Below are 13,389 nucleotides of genomic sequence, written 5' to 3'. Positions count from 1 at the left end.
TACAACCCTAGCACTATGTGACATCAAGCAAGCAGCAGAACCCCTCTGGTCCTTATTTTCCTCTTTTATAAAGGGAGGGAAATTATGTAACTTACTTTATAGGGACCTTATGAACATGCAATGAAATTATAGCTATAAGGGACTTAGAACTGGCCTGGCACCTACGGGTAAAAATGCTCAATAATTGCCACTTTCATCATATTCTATTTTGGAGGACTCTGTAATGATGCAAGACAAATTCTCATGATTCCATGCTAAGTTAAAAATACATGAGTAGAGAGATTCAGATACCATTTTATAATATTAAAATGTATAAATAGCCAGCGAAGGGGAGGAAGGCCAAGGGGCACACATCATGGTGTTAATCAGTGCCCCCCACTTCTCTCTGTCTTTTCATATTTTCCCCAAGGAGCACAAAGATTCCATTTACTGTGAGAAGAATGAGTAATTTACAAAATGAGCCTGGGGCTCCATGGTCTGCCGGCTGGGCAGCTCAGGGAAACTCCAGGCCTTTGCTCCCACACTGCTCAGAGGTACATTTATAGAATCCACACAACCTCCAAGGTGGACTTCTTTGCCCAACAGAGAGCACACTCCTCAAAGGACTGCATCTGGCTCAGGCGCGGTTTCCACCACCACGAGAGCTGGCATGCAGGAAGCATACAATCACAGCCTTTCTTTCCTCCTTTCCCTCCCAGCTCCCTCTTTTCCTGCCTGACCAACACCCCAGTAACTACCCCATCTGTGTCCTGAAACATTTTCCTCTCCTGGTTCTCAAGCCCCTAGTTCCTGCTTCTTTTGGAATATTCAGCAATGCCCTTCTGCCCCTTGGGCCATGCCCTGAGCCATCTCTGCCACAAAATCCACAAAGATGCCCATCCCAGCCTGCCCTACATCTGGAAATTTTTCTGCTGGATCCTGATGTGCCACGAATACCCCCAGGCAGCCTCATCCTGATAACAGAGTCACAGTATGACTCTAAGGTCATGCATGTATATATCACACAACTGAACACAGTAACACAGTAAGGCTGGTCACACACACACCAGCAATCAGGCAGTTCCCTAAGCCCTCCTCAGCCTGCCTGGGCACATACTATCATCTGAGCTTGGTGTCTTGGATGCCGAGCCCCTAGCCTCTCATGCCCTCCTTCCTCCCTGGCCTGCCAACATCTGGGAGCATCTGGGATATTCACGAAGAAGAGTAGCCCGCTGGCACAGCTGGCAAGAGGGAGGTGAGTCCCTTCATTACTCCTCCTACACGCACTGCCCACGCCTCCAGGTCCCAGCAGTGCTTGGAAAAGCAACGTCCCCTGAAGGTGCCTGTGTCATCCAGAAATGCAACAAAATTCCACACAGTGCTACCAGGGCCCGTGTCATGAGACCAAAACATTTTTAGCTTTAATTCAGGTTTCTTAACCGAGTTCCATCCTTAAACTCTTTAGCAAGGGCACACTTTGAATCAGATATGAAAATCCCTGTAAAAATGCAGCTCCGCTTCAAAATCATGCAGTGATTTCTCATTATGATGAGATGCAAAGACTCTTGGGTTCAAAACAAGCCGGCGGGGGCAGGGAGAGGATGCAAAGGACACCTTGGGCAGTCCGGTCCTCCCCAGCTGCAGAGGCCACAAGGGAAGGAAGGGGACTGACAGGGAACTCACCAGAGAGAGGAGCCTTCGGTCCCTGTGACCTCCAGGAAGTCATAGCCGTCCTCTAGCTGGAAGTCAATAAAGACCAGGGCGATGGTGTCCCCAAGCTCAGCCAGGATGGTCCATGTGCAGTCAGCATTGTTATGATACTCAGCGGGAAAGTGGGGGCTGGAGATGATGCCACTCTGGCCCCGCAGGGTACCGCCACAGGCATCATCCGCTGTGGGGAGAGATAAAAGGTTCCTGTGAGTGGTAGGGTTTCTGGGCCCTGGTTTCACCCATTGGGGCAGAAAAATCACCCCTGGCATGTGGTTGTGTGAGCAACTATCACAGGTCTGGTCTCCTGGGAGGACAGCTCACTCTCTAAGGACATAGAAAAATAGCGGAACATGTTACTTAAATGAGTCAACTTGGAAAGGAGGAATAGAAAAGGCCTCATTAGAGCTGGGTTTTGTGGGATAAATAGGAGTTCACTAGATAGAGTGGGTGCAGAAGAGTGGTTCTTGGGGGAGGGAACCAAAGGGCTTCACCTGGATGGCGCCAGGGCTCAGGACTTCTGAAGGAAGGGACATTCATCCCAACCTTGAGAGGGGAATGGAGAAGAAGGAAAGTGGTGAGGAGGCGGCAGTGGGTGTGGAGAAGCAAGCGGGTCAGGCTGGGCAATGAACATGGCCAGGTGCATGAGGCAGGAGCCAGAGTGGGAGGAAGGGGAGGTCAACCAGCCCATCAGCCAGGGTTTACGAAGGCTTTGGGATCCGCTTGGCTGACGGAAGGAGAGCTGCAGTATGACGAGGGGTCTCAGTATGGAGTCAGGGGCCAGGCCCAGAGTAGAAGGACACCCTTGGTGCTCAGGAAGGTACCTGGTGCTGTGGATCCTGGGTAGAGGAGGGTAGAGGGGGAAGGGGAGAGGAAGAAAGTGAGTGTGTTAGGGGAAGGGCTGGGGTGGGGGTGGAGCCAGAGCAACGTGGCTCTGTTGTTGGGAGCCACAGGGTCTGCAAAGTCTCAGCCTAGGCCTGGTCCCCAGCTATCTGGCCAGGGTGTGGGGCGGAGGGTGGGAGAGATAGGAGGATGCTGGCCCCGGGGCAGAGGACTTCAGAGCCCCATGGCAACTTCCCCTGCATACTGTGTCCTCACTCAGCTCACCGGACTTGCCTCTGTGCATCCTGTCCTAGACCTGGGTCTGCAGGGGTGGGCCTGCTCCTGCTGGGGACTCCTTGGTGTCTCCCACGTCCACAGCACACACCTGGAGGTCACAGGTGCTCCAGTCACCTCAGTCATGGCTCCTCCCCCCATCTCCCGCCGGATCTCCCATCCCCTCTCATAAGGGCAGGGCTGGATGCACACAGGAGTACCAGTCTGAGCCTATGTTCTTACTCAGTAAAAACCATCCCTAACCCATTGTCACTCAGGATCAGGGAAAGCCCCCCCCCACAGCTTCCCTTGCTTCCTGCTCCCCCCTCCCCCACACAAGCCCCCTCTTGGATCCTTTAACCAAAGTCCACATATCTCTCTTTCTGGAATTTTCTCTCTCTTGTTGAGCCTGCCCAGATTCCTCCTAAGCTTTTAGGTCCTTGTCTAAGTGTCACTTCCTCAAGGATCTTTCCAGAAACACCCCCTGACTCCCATCACGCATGCCATATGCATCATTACTTCCACCCTTTTTTGTACATGACATTATTGCTTACTTCCTATCTAGACTGTCTGCCCTGTGCCCAGCACTTAGCACATTTCTTGGCATGAGACAGGCATTCACCGAGTATCTGGTGAACCAAGAGACTAAGCAGGAAGGTAACGCCACATTGTCAAGGCCACCCAGGAAGTGGCTACGGCAGGGTTCTAGCCGAGTCTCTACACCAGGATGCCAGTCTCCTCTACACTAAAGACCTTCCCTGGTTGACAGTGGCTTGTTAGGCCATTGGAAGACTTTCAAATGTCAGGAACTCCTGGACCATGCCGAAAGCGGGAACCAGGTCTTGAAGAGTCCTTAGGCCAGAGCCACCTGTGTGCTCAGAGAGACTTGTCTTTCTTCCGTCCTGAGCTCCTCTGACCCACTGGCTCTGGAACCATTCTGTTTTGATTGAAGATGCTGTAAAAGCTGTTTGGAGATTTCCTCACACTTTAAACAAGACGTCGTATTTCATAGTTACAACTTTGGAGTCGTAAAATACGACCTTCAACGGATGCCCAAGCCCTAAAATATTCATCCATGCTTTCTCCTTTGGCAGGGGGCCTCCTGCGCCGCCATCAAGTCGTGCGTTCCAGGTGCAGGTGCGCCATGCTGATATATGCCTTGCCAAGCTTATGACTTTATTTATGATTGGCTTTAGCTCCTCCTGAAGTCTCTCCAATTAACTATAATTTCAGAAAGCCATCCCTCTGTCCCCTCTGCCCCTGTCATTTCTTCGGTGACTCAGTGAAGGAAGGAATGAGAAGAGCAAGCCTCTCCTTTGAGCACCCTGGGATGTCTGGGAGCTACAGGGTCCTGCCCTAAGAGTCACAGCTTTAAGGATCTTTCTAGAATCAGACTTTCCCATCATATGCTTTCAAAGCACCAAATATCTCTGTAACTAATTACATAGATTCTTTCCATCCCCCCACCCCCTGTCCCCCAGGTCCCTGGCCTCTGCAGAGTGAAAATGGCACAGAGAGATCACTATCCTGAAACTCCGGAGTGAAAACCAGAGTAGCAAGGCTTAGACTCCCTAAATGTACAGCCCTAAGGCAGGCACACGGGGAGAGTCAGCAACCCAAAGCCTCTGTGGCTTGAAACACACACACACACACACACACACACACACACACACACACACACACACACACACACACACACAATTTCCCAACAATGCACTTAGAAACCTAGAAATGCACTGAGATGCATGTACATCTTCTCCTAACAAAGCAGTCAGCCATTCTGACCTGTCGCTCCCCAGAAACCCTCAGTATTGTTGCAGTCAAACACCTCCCTGAGCTTATCCTGAAACCAGGGTCAGGGTGATGATCTAGTCTGAGCTGGCTTCAGGTGTATGTGCAGTAAGGCAACCTGTGTCCTCAGAATAGATTTGTAGGGAAAAACCCTATTTACCATCCTATGCCTATGCGTAAGTGGGCATGTGCGTGATTAAAGCTGGATACACCATTGGAAAAGGTATGCATAGTGAACTAAGGCTTATATAACCCTAGTCTATCATTCAAAACAAAAAGACCACTTAATCCATGCCCCTCGAAATAACTCCTTCCCCTCCTCCTGGACCCACAAATGGAAGCATCTAGGTAATAACCAGAGGCTCATGGGAATAGTGTCATTAGCCAGATTCTTTCCACAGACAGTGTCCCCTCATCTGGGCCTCATGAGGGGAGAGTGAAATTCAGCAGCTCTTTTTGGTTGGTGTAGTTTCACAAGTATTCTTCAAAAGGCTCGTGTTGGACTCTTGGCCCCAACGAGGAGAGCCAGTCATCAAGAGGTGACGGGATTCTAAGGGCCCCGCCTTCCTCCATGGATTGACCCACTAATGGCTTCATAACTGGACAGAAACTTCTGGAGGTGGGGCATAGTTGGAGGAAATGGGTTGCTGGGATCATGTCTTTTGAGGCCATCTCTTGCCCTGCGAACCTATCTTCATGCCTCCTGGATGTCTACAGTGAACAGTCCCCTCCACACAATCCCACCACCATGATGTTCTGCCTCCTCTTGAGCCCAAAGCAAGGGAGTCAGCTGACCTTAGCCTTGAGCTCCTGAAACTACAAGCCAAGACAAGCCCTTCCACCTATTTAGGATTTTCTCTCATGGATTTGTCATAGTGATGAGAAACTGATCAGTGTAGGCTGCATTAGGGAGCTCTTTTTTGTGAGTGTCCTTCATGGGACAGGCTGTGCACTGAGAACCCTCAAGCCACATAAGAATTCAGCCGTGTCACCCCTGTGATGGTTAGTGTCAGTTGTCCACTTGACAGAAACTAGAATCACCTGGGAGATGGAGCCCCTGGGCATATGTGGAGGGTTTCTCTTGACTATGTTCACTGATGTTCACTGATGTGAAGACTCTGCCTACTGTGGGCGGCACTATTCCCAGGCTAGGATCCCAGGCTATATAAGAAGAGACAGGGAATTCTGCAGCAGCATCCATCTCTCTTTTCCTAACAGTGGATGCAATGCTGCTTCGAGCATCTGCAACCGTGACTTGCATCCTGCTATGACTGACTATATCCTTGAACTGCAGGCCAGAAGAAACCCTTTCTCCTGTAAGTTGTTTTTATCTGAGTATCCTGTCACAGCCACTGACGAGAAACTAAGGCAATCTCCATGTTATGGATGAGGAAACAGAGGCTGAGTTTAAAACAGCCCCATAGCCACAGCTACCTATGCCAGAGCCAGAATTTGAACCCAGGACTCCTTGGCTTCAGAGCTGCCCCAGTCCACACCTGTTTCTCTGCCTCACAAACTTCACTAAACAATGTCTGATCCTGCTGCACTCAGGCAGACATGTTAGGCTTCGCACACTCCCCTCCCTGACATGCAGAGGGCCCAGCTCTCAAGCCCTGCACCAGCAAGGGGAAGGCGCTTCATAGTCAATGTGTCACTGTGATTATGAGTCTCCTGCTGAGGTAACTAGATGGCCAACATCCTTGTCCACAGTTGGAGGTGGGAGGGGGGCAGTGGTGGCCAGGAAAATAGGCAGCAGGGACACAGCCTTGGGCTATCCCAGCGTCACTACCTCTTCCTATCCCATAAACAGAACCACCCACCTTGTCTCGGGGCCTTGGCCCCTTCCCTTCATTCCCAATAGGGACTGGCAACATCCTGGCCTCTTTAGGCTTCTGTAAGGATTAAATTAGACAAAGCAGGGCCAGCATGTCAATCAGTGCTGGCCAGCAGGGTCTGTGGCAGAGAGTCACAGTAGCAGCTGGAACGAAGCCCTCTGTCGGAAGCAGCTCCAAGCAGAACCTCAGTCCGTTTTGAACTCAGCAGTGCCATTATTCCCAATGACTGCTGGGAAAACGGACACAGGGAAACTGAGTGACTGGCCCCACGCCTCTTAGCATGTTGATACAAGTGTAGACCTGGATCAGGGGATGGGACTTCAGACCCCATGCCCTGACTTGTCCTACTCCAGGAGGTTGTCTGTAAGAACTACAACTGCACGGCTCAGGCTCAGTTACTACCAGTCCACACCACAATTTACTTCAGCTGCAAACTGATGAAGTTGACTGACAGCCACAGCAGGCCCCATGCGTGGTACCTGGGTCCCCTACTATCTGCACTGCTGCACAGGACATCTGACTCCCCCCATCAAGTTCTTACTGCATAGTTGTGGCTAGCTCAGAACTCCTTTGGCTGGAGAACGAGCATCCCCACATCCCCGGCTCACAAGCACCCTCAAATTTTACCCCGAGGAAACTAGTTCTTGAGATTCTGGAGGGCACAGGCCCCTGACCCTGTCCTGGTCAACCTCAACTTGCCTATCCCTATCTGGCCAACACTTCAGAAAGAGCTTTCTGGTCAACCTCAGACCTTCACTTATTAGCAAGGCCTATGAGCTCCACTCTAAACTGAGCCCCAGATCTTGTATGTTCGACCCTTCACTTCTACCAAGGCCACCCCGGGTCTAGTTTTATCAGCTCTACCAACCTGTCTGAAGCAGCTACTTCCTAATTGTCTCCCCTACGCCTCCTGCCCAAATACAGCCCCTCTCCGTTTTGTGTCCAGAGGGAATATGTATGCATGTGTATGAGTCTGTACGGGTGGGTTCTTTTAGAGGCCAGAGGTCAAAGTTGGGATCTTCCTCAGCCTTATTTATTTAGTTTTATTTTTTGAGACAGGGTCTTTCAGGGAACCTGGAGCTCACTGATTTGTCTAAAGCAGTTCATAGCGAGCCCCAGGGAGCCCTCTGCCTCTGCCTTCTCAGCTCTGGGGTTATAGTTGTGAGCTGCCTGGCCCAGCTTTTACAGTAGTGCCGGGGTCAAATTGGAGTCCCCATGCTTCTACTAGACACAGTTTACCCACCAAGACATCTCCCTGCCTGCTCCACGGACCTTCCTTTAAAAGTAAATTGAGGGGCTGGAGAGATAGCTCAGCCCTCTGCTTTTCCAGAGGACCCAGGTTCATTTCCCAGAACCCACATGGCAGCTCACAACCGTTTATAACTCCAGGGGATCTGGCACCCTCACACAGACATACATGTGGGCAAAACACCAAAGCACATAAAATAAACATAAACACATCATTTTTTAAAAAGTAAGTTGAATTGAGCCTGACCTTCACTTAAAGCCCCCACCCCCAGCCGCCTCCTCAATTTTGACCTTAACCACACCTCCTCACCCTGCCTCACACAAGGCTACCCTCCCCACTCACCCCTCACTCCCATTTTGCACAGAAGCCTATTTTCCGTTCCTTTAACAGGTCCCGTTCTTTTCTAAGTCAATCTCTGTACTCGCTGGAATGTTTTTCCCCAGTCTGTACTCAATAGGCTCTTTCTTGTCATTCAGGACTCAGTTTACTTGTCTCCTCCCATGAGACCTCTCCTGAAGCACACCTAGAAAGATAAGCTTCATCCCTCTAAAGAAGCCTTCCTCACTGCCTTCCTGATACTCATCCATATCCGCATTTATTTGATGTCTGTCCACTTCCTGTCTTTTGACTTCCAGAATACAAACTCCATGAACTTGAATTTGAGCTTGCCTCAGTCATCACCGTAGCCTTCTGAATCCAGACCAATACCTGGCACAACAAGCAGTTAATTAACGATGCCTAGATGGCACACAATAGGCAGTTGATGAATGATGTCTAGTTGGTACACCATATGTAGACACGTTAATGGAAAGTTGTCAAATCACTGAGGAAACGAGTGAAGATTAGCGATTAGCCCTGTAAGGCTATTGTGAATAGACCAACTTTAGGGCTCAGTGAGGTTTAGCTGCATTCTAGTGACCACACAGCTCTAGCTGCTATTGCTAGGACCTGTCTGATTCCAAATACTGCCCCATTTTACAGTCTGCAGTTACTGACACACACACACACACACACACACACACACACACACACACACACCACCACCACCACCACCACCACCACCACCACCAGGGCCCAGAAATGCCGACCAAAGCTTGGAACCTGCTGTCCAAACTGCTGACTGAATGCTTGTCCTGTGGGGGGTCTAGTGGCAGCTAGCAGTGTTTGTCCTGACTCTCCAAGGCCAAGCCCATCTTGCTCTAGCCAGTTTCTCCCAGGCGCCCGCTTCTTGGCCCCCTGTGCATCTGAAATCCCCCCTTCTTCCTAAAGCTTTCTTTGATCCTGCTCCGATGCTCTTCCGAGTCAGAGGCCGGCTGCTGTCACACACATGGTCTTCCTTGCTACGGATCAGAGAGTTTCCAGCATGCTTGTGTCTCTTAGGGACGTCTGCCTTTGTGAATGCGCCTGGAGTGGAACATCAAGGGAAATCACAGGCCTTGCCTTCTGCTCTCCGCTTGCTGAACAGAACCCAGATGGGCCAGGATCCTCAGAAGGAGGGATCCTTGAGAGTCAGCTCCAGGATTGCTGTGCCTGGAACCCCAGTTTCGCCATAATTCCCCTCTGCTTGTGCTCTGACTTGCACCCTGACCCCGATCCCCATTTCAGTGGCACTCTGGATAGAGCAGGGCTTCTGAGTCTGCTTAGGGAGCTTTGGCCATGTGTCCCACAGAAAGCTTCCTCCTTGGTTGCATGCCTGCTGGCCACTAATGCTGAACAAGGCCTAGACAGGCTGCTGCTCATTCAGCAAATACTTGCTTTCCATTGGGGGGCTAATAATCTACTCATGATACCAGCCCTGGAGAGCCCTGTGTGGGAGGCTCCTTCCAGAGCATAAACCCAGCCATGTTGGTACAGCTGTGACACCTGATGTGGTTTGGGCAATCGGTGAGCACTTTTGCTCCAAGGCAGTTGACCTCCTGAGAACAGCCTAAAGAATTGCTTTCAGGTGGGCACTTAGGTTACTGATGATGCATCAATAAAGGCAGAGCTCTTGGGGTAATGACGAGGGAGGCACAGGATTCTGAGAGCAGGAAGGGAAGGCATCTCAGCCCCATGGGCGGTTGGGAGGTTCTGCCCTAAGCTTTACTTCTGTGTGCAGATGGAGACATTTTCCCTGTGGCTCATGTGGGAGCTCTTTCAGAGGAGACTGAACAGCAGAGGACAAGTTCTTTCTAGAAAGGTCTTGTGCTCCATGTTAAAGACACAAAAGTTGTCAAAGTTCATGAAGAAGAGCTCCTGGGGTGATGCTGAGCAATGAGAGACTCGGTCAGACCTGTGCCTCCCATGGCTGTAGAGGATGAATGGGATGGTATGTAGGTAGGGCCTGGTAGGTGCCATTCTGCAAAGGAATGCCTGCAGCTATGAGGGCTCAGTCTGCAGCAGGACAAGGAGGTGGGGGCAGGACCTATGGGTGGCTCAGCTTGGCCACCAAGGACAGCGAGGCTTCGCAAACCTACAGCCATCGGCCAAAAGAGCAGATTTGGGAAAAACAGAGTTTGGATGAACCGAGTGGGATGCACATCCAAGGGGGGTTGTAGTGGTGTCATTTCCACCTGGGCCAGAACACTGAACAGGCTGTCATATCGAAGACAAGAGATCCCGAGAGATAATGGGGAGCTCCAGGATGAAAGTCAGGGAGAAAAGGAGAATCGTGATCAAGTGTGGAGCTGCAGGGAGATGGAAGAGACTAGGAGAGAGTACTCTCCTCGCCACACTCACATACTCCAGGTGTGGTGTGGTGTGGCTGCTGTCCGCAGGCACCCCCCACCCCCCCACCCCCCCACCCCCGCTCCCATGGCAGGGCATGCTGGCACTGGATGGTGGTGACCTAGTCAGAACTGGCTCGTGTCACTTACCTCTGCTACTGGGGTTTGCAAAAAGGCAATTTAGCAGCCAGCCCCAATTTCTTGGTCTGTGTGTGTGTGTGTGTGTGTGTGTGTGTGTGTGTGTGTGTGTGAGAGAGAGAGAGAGAGAGAGAGAGAGAGAGAGAGAGAGAGAGAGAGAGAGAGAGAGAGAGAGAGGTTCTCTTTGGTTAGGAAAATGCCACTCTATGCCTTAGAGGGGAGGGGAGTGTTAGAGAATGCAAAATCAGGAGGGAGCCAGGCTTTTGTGCTTACAAAGTGGACAGAAGTCCTGAACCAGGGCCAAGTGCAGGAAGCCTTCAGGCAGAAGGGACTGGAAAAAGAGGAGATGAACAGCATCTTGTGCTTTTTAGGGGAAGCTGCCATCAACAAGGCAGAGCAAAGAGAAGTACCAGGAAGGCCAAGCCACAAGCATGAGGATCAGCGACATGTCTGTGGTAACTCATCTGCTGCGGAAAGATGGAAGTTCCCAGCACTGTGACACCCTTCAGTGAATGATGTGGTCCCACAAACGCCTCTGGGTTTCTGTTCACCGAGCTTTACAGGGTTTGGTTTTACGGAGGTGGGAGAGTCCAGAAAAATATTCCAAGTTCCCAACTTACTTGCCAGAGTAGAACCAGTGCTGGGAGTTAGGTAAGAAGAAAGTTGAGGAAAAATCCAGAAAGTATAGGCAGAGGAGTTCTGCCTAACAGGACAAATCTGGGCTCTGTAGATGAGACTTGGATTACATTTGTATTGAGTTTGTCTTGGACCAAAGGGTGTGATGTCTGTCATGCTTAAGAAAGGACTGTGCTTCCTGGATTTCAACTGAGACACACAATTACATTTACTCCTCCACTTCCTGTCCTAGTACCAGGTCACAACTCTAACATGTCCCTCGGAATATGAGTGTGTTAAGGGTGACATCCCCAGGGCCAAGTTTGGGTAGAGGTGGTACAAAAGTCAACGAGTAGATTACAGAATCAGGCCATACAGGGCCACACACCTGAGTGAGGGACCCAATGTCAGACCCAAGCAACCTGGTCTTTCTTGCTAACCTCCTAAAAGGAGGCAGATCCTGGGCTAGATGTGGGACCTAAGAAGGATGGGGGTGACAGCTCTGGTCCCATGGGCTCTGCCAGGAAAGGCAACACCAGTTCTCTTGGAGGAATATACAAGCATGAGGCAGCGAAAACTTGGGTTGACTGGTGGCTTGTCTGTTGGAAGATGGACTCCAGCAGGCGAAAGTGCTGGGATCGATTGATGATGTCTTGTCGTGTGAGTGGGGAGAAGGGAATAGGTATGTGTGCCAGATAATTTTCATCCCTGCTGCTGAGAATAAACAGTGCAGATGGAGGGAGGCGAGAGCGGCTTGGCCCTTGGGGCTAGTCTTTGGAGAGGAAAGATTCATCAGAGAGGAAATTCAGACTTGAGGCAGAAGAGCTACCTGCAGATATTTCTTAACTGCCAACGGATCTCCTACACAAGCATCCCAAGCATCCGTGAGTTCTCATTCTACGGGATTTGAAGTTGTGGGTTTAGGAACAAAAGTGTGGTCAGTAGTGCGAGAGGCCATGGGAAAGTCGGGCGATCTAAGGGCCAGAACAATTCCCTTTTGATTGGGGCGACACGGTGTGGGGACAGTGTGCAGGCTTAGCCAGCAGTGAAGAAGGGTGGGGGTCAGGATGGGTTGCTAGCCTGGCATCAATTTCAGGAGTTAGGCTTGGGGTAGTGGGATGGGAAGGCCCAGGCTGCTGTGGGTGATGCCACCCCTGGGCAGGTGGTTCTAGGTGGTGTAAGAAAGCAAGCAGCCTGAGTAAGCCATGGAGAGAAAGCCAGGAAGCAGTATTCTTCCATGGCCCCTGCTCGGTGTGTACCTTGTGTTCCAGCCTTGGCTTCCTCTGGTGATGGACTGTAAACTGTAAGCCAAATAAACCCTTTTCTTCCCCTAGTTGCTTCTGGTCATGGTGTTTTATCATAGCAATAGAAAGCAAGCTAAGATAGACGTTCTTTTGAGGAACTAAAAATCACCTCCAGGCATAATGATACCAACCCAGGTGCATACTTCAAGATAGGAACAGACCTAGTACACAATGGAAGACAATGAGAAGGTGTGACAGTTGATTTTGACTGACACTTTGACAAGCCTTGGAATCACCTAGGAGACATACCTCTGGACATGTCTATGAGGACATTCACAGACACGTTTAATCAAGCAGGGAAACTCATCCTGAGTGTGGGCAGCAACACCCTATAGCCTGGGGTCCCAGACTGAATAAAAAGGGAAAACACCAGCATTCATCTCTCTCTGCATTCTGACACAATGAGCTGCCTTATGCTCCTGTAACCATGACTTCCCCGCCATGATAGATTGTATCCTTCCAGACTAGCAGTCAGAATAAGGCTTGCTTATGTGAATTGTTTTTGTCAGGTATGTTGTCATAGCAATGAGCAAAGTAACAACACAGAAGATGAGGCACACGTACACCATGATGGAAGGTAAAGCACACATATGACAGCAGGTAATGCCCGCACACCATGACATAGGTAATGCACGCATACCATGACATAGGTAATGCACACACACCATGACGGAAAGTGATGCACACACACCATGATGAAAGGTGATGCACACACATCATGACATAGGTAATGCACACACACCATGACGGAAAGTGATGCACACACACCCTGATGAAAGGTGATGCACACACATCATGACATAGGTGATACACACACACCATGCTGAAAGGTGATGCACACACACACTATGGTTGAAATGTATTTGTTTCGTACCCCCTCTTTTCTTTTTCTGTATTTTCTAAGCTCTTAAAAAAAGATCATGTATGACTTCTTATCAAATAGGAATGACCGACACTTTTTTGGCTTTGAT

General features: G+C 50.3%; 1 protein-coding gene across 6 annotated transcripts in view; it reads right to left on the bottom strand.

The window, feature by feature from the left end:
* Positions 1-13,389, bottom strand: part of Csmd2 (CUB and Sushi multiple domains 2) — a 576,074-nt gene that overhangs the window by 344,233 nt on the left and 218,452 nt on the right. For all 6 annotated transcript variants that reach the window (XM_042271897.2, XM_042271900.2, XM_042271904.2 and 3 more), the window contains one exon: positions 1,663-1,870. In XM_042271897.2, coding sequence (XP_042127831.1) covers positions 1,663-1,870 — 208 coding nt within the window. The remainder of the gene's footprint in view (positions 1-1,662; positions 1,871-13,389) is intronic.

The sequence above is a fragment of the Peromyscus maniculatus genome, chromosome 2 (assembly GCF_049852395.1).
Source record: "Peromyscus maniculatus bairdii isolate BWxNUB_F1_BW_parent chromosome 2, HU_Pman_BW_mat_3.1, whole genome shotgun sequence".
Lineage (NCBI taxonomy): Eukaryota > Metazoa > Chordata > Mammalia > Rodentia > Cricetidae > Peromyscus > Peromyscus maniculatus.
Note: the sequence above shows the minus strand (reverse complement) of the source record. Positions and strands in the feature narration are given on the sequence as shown.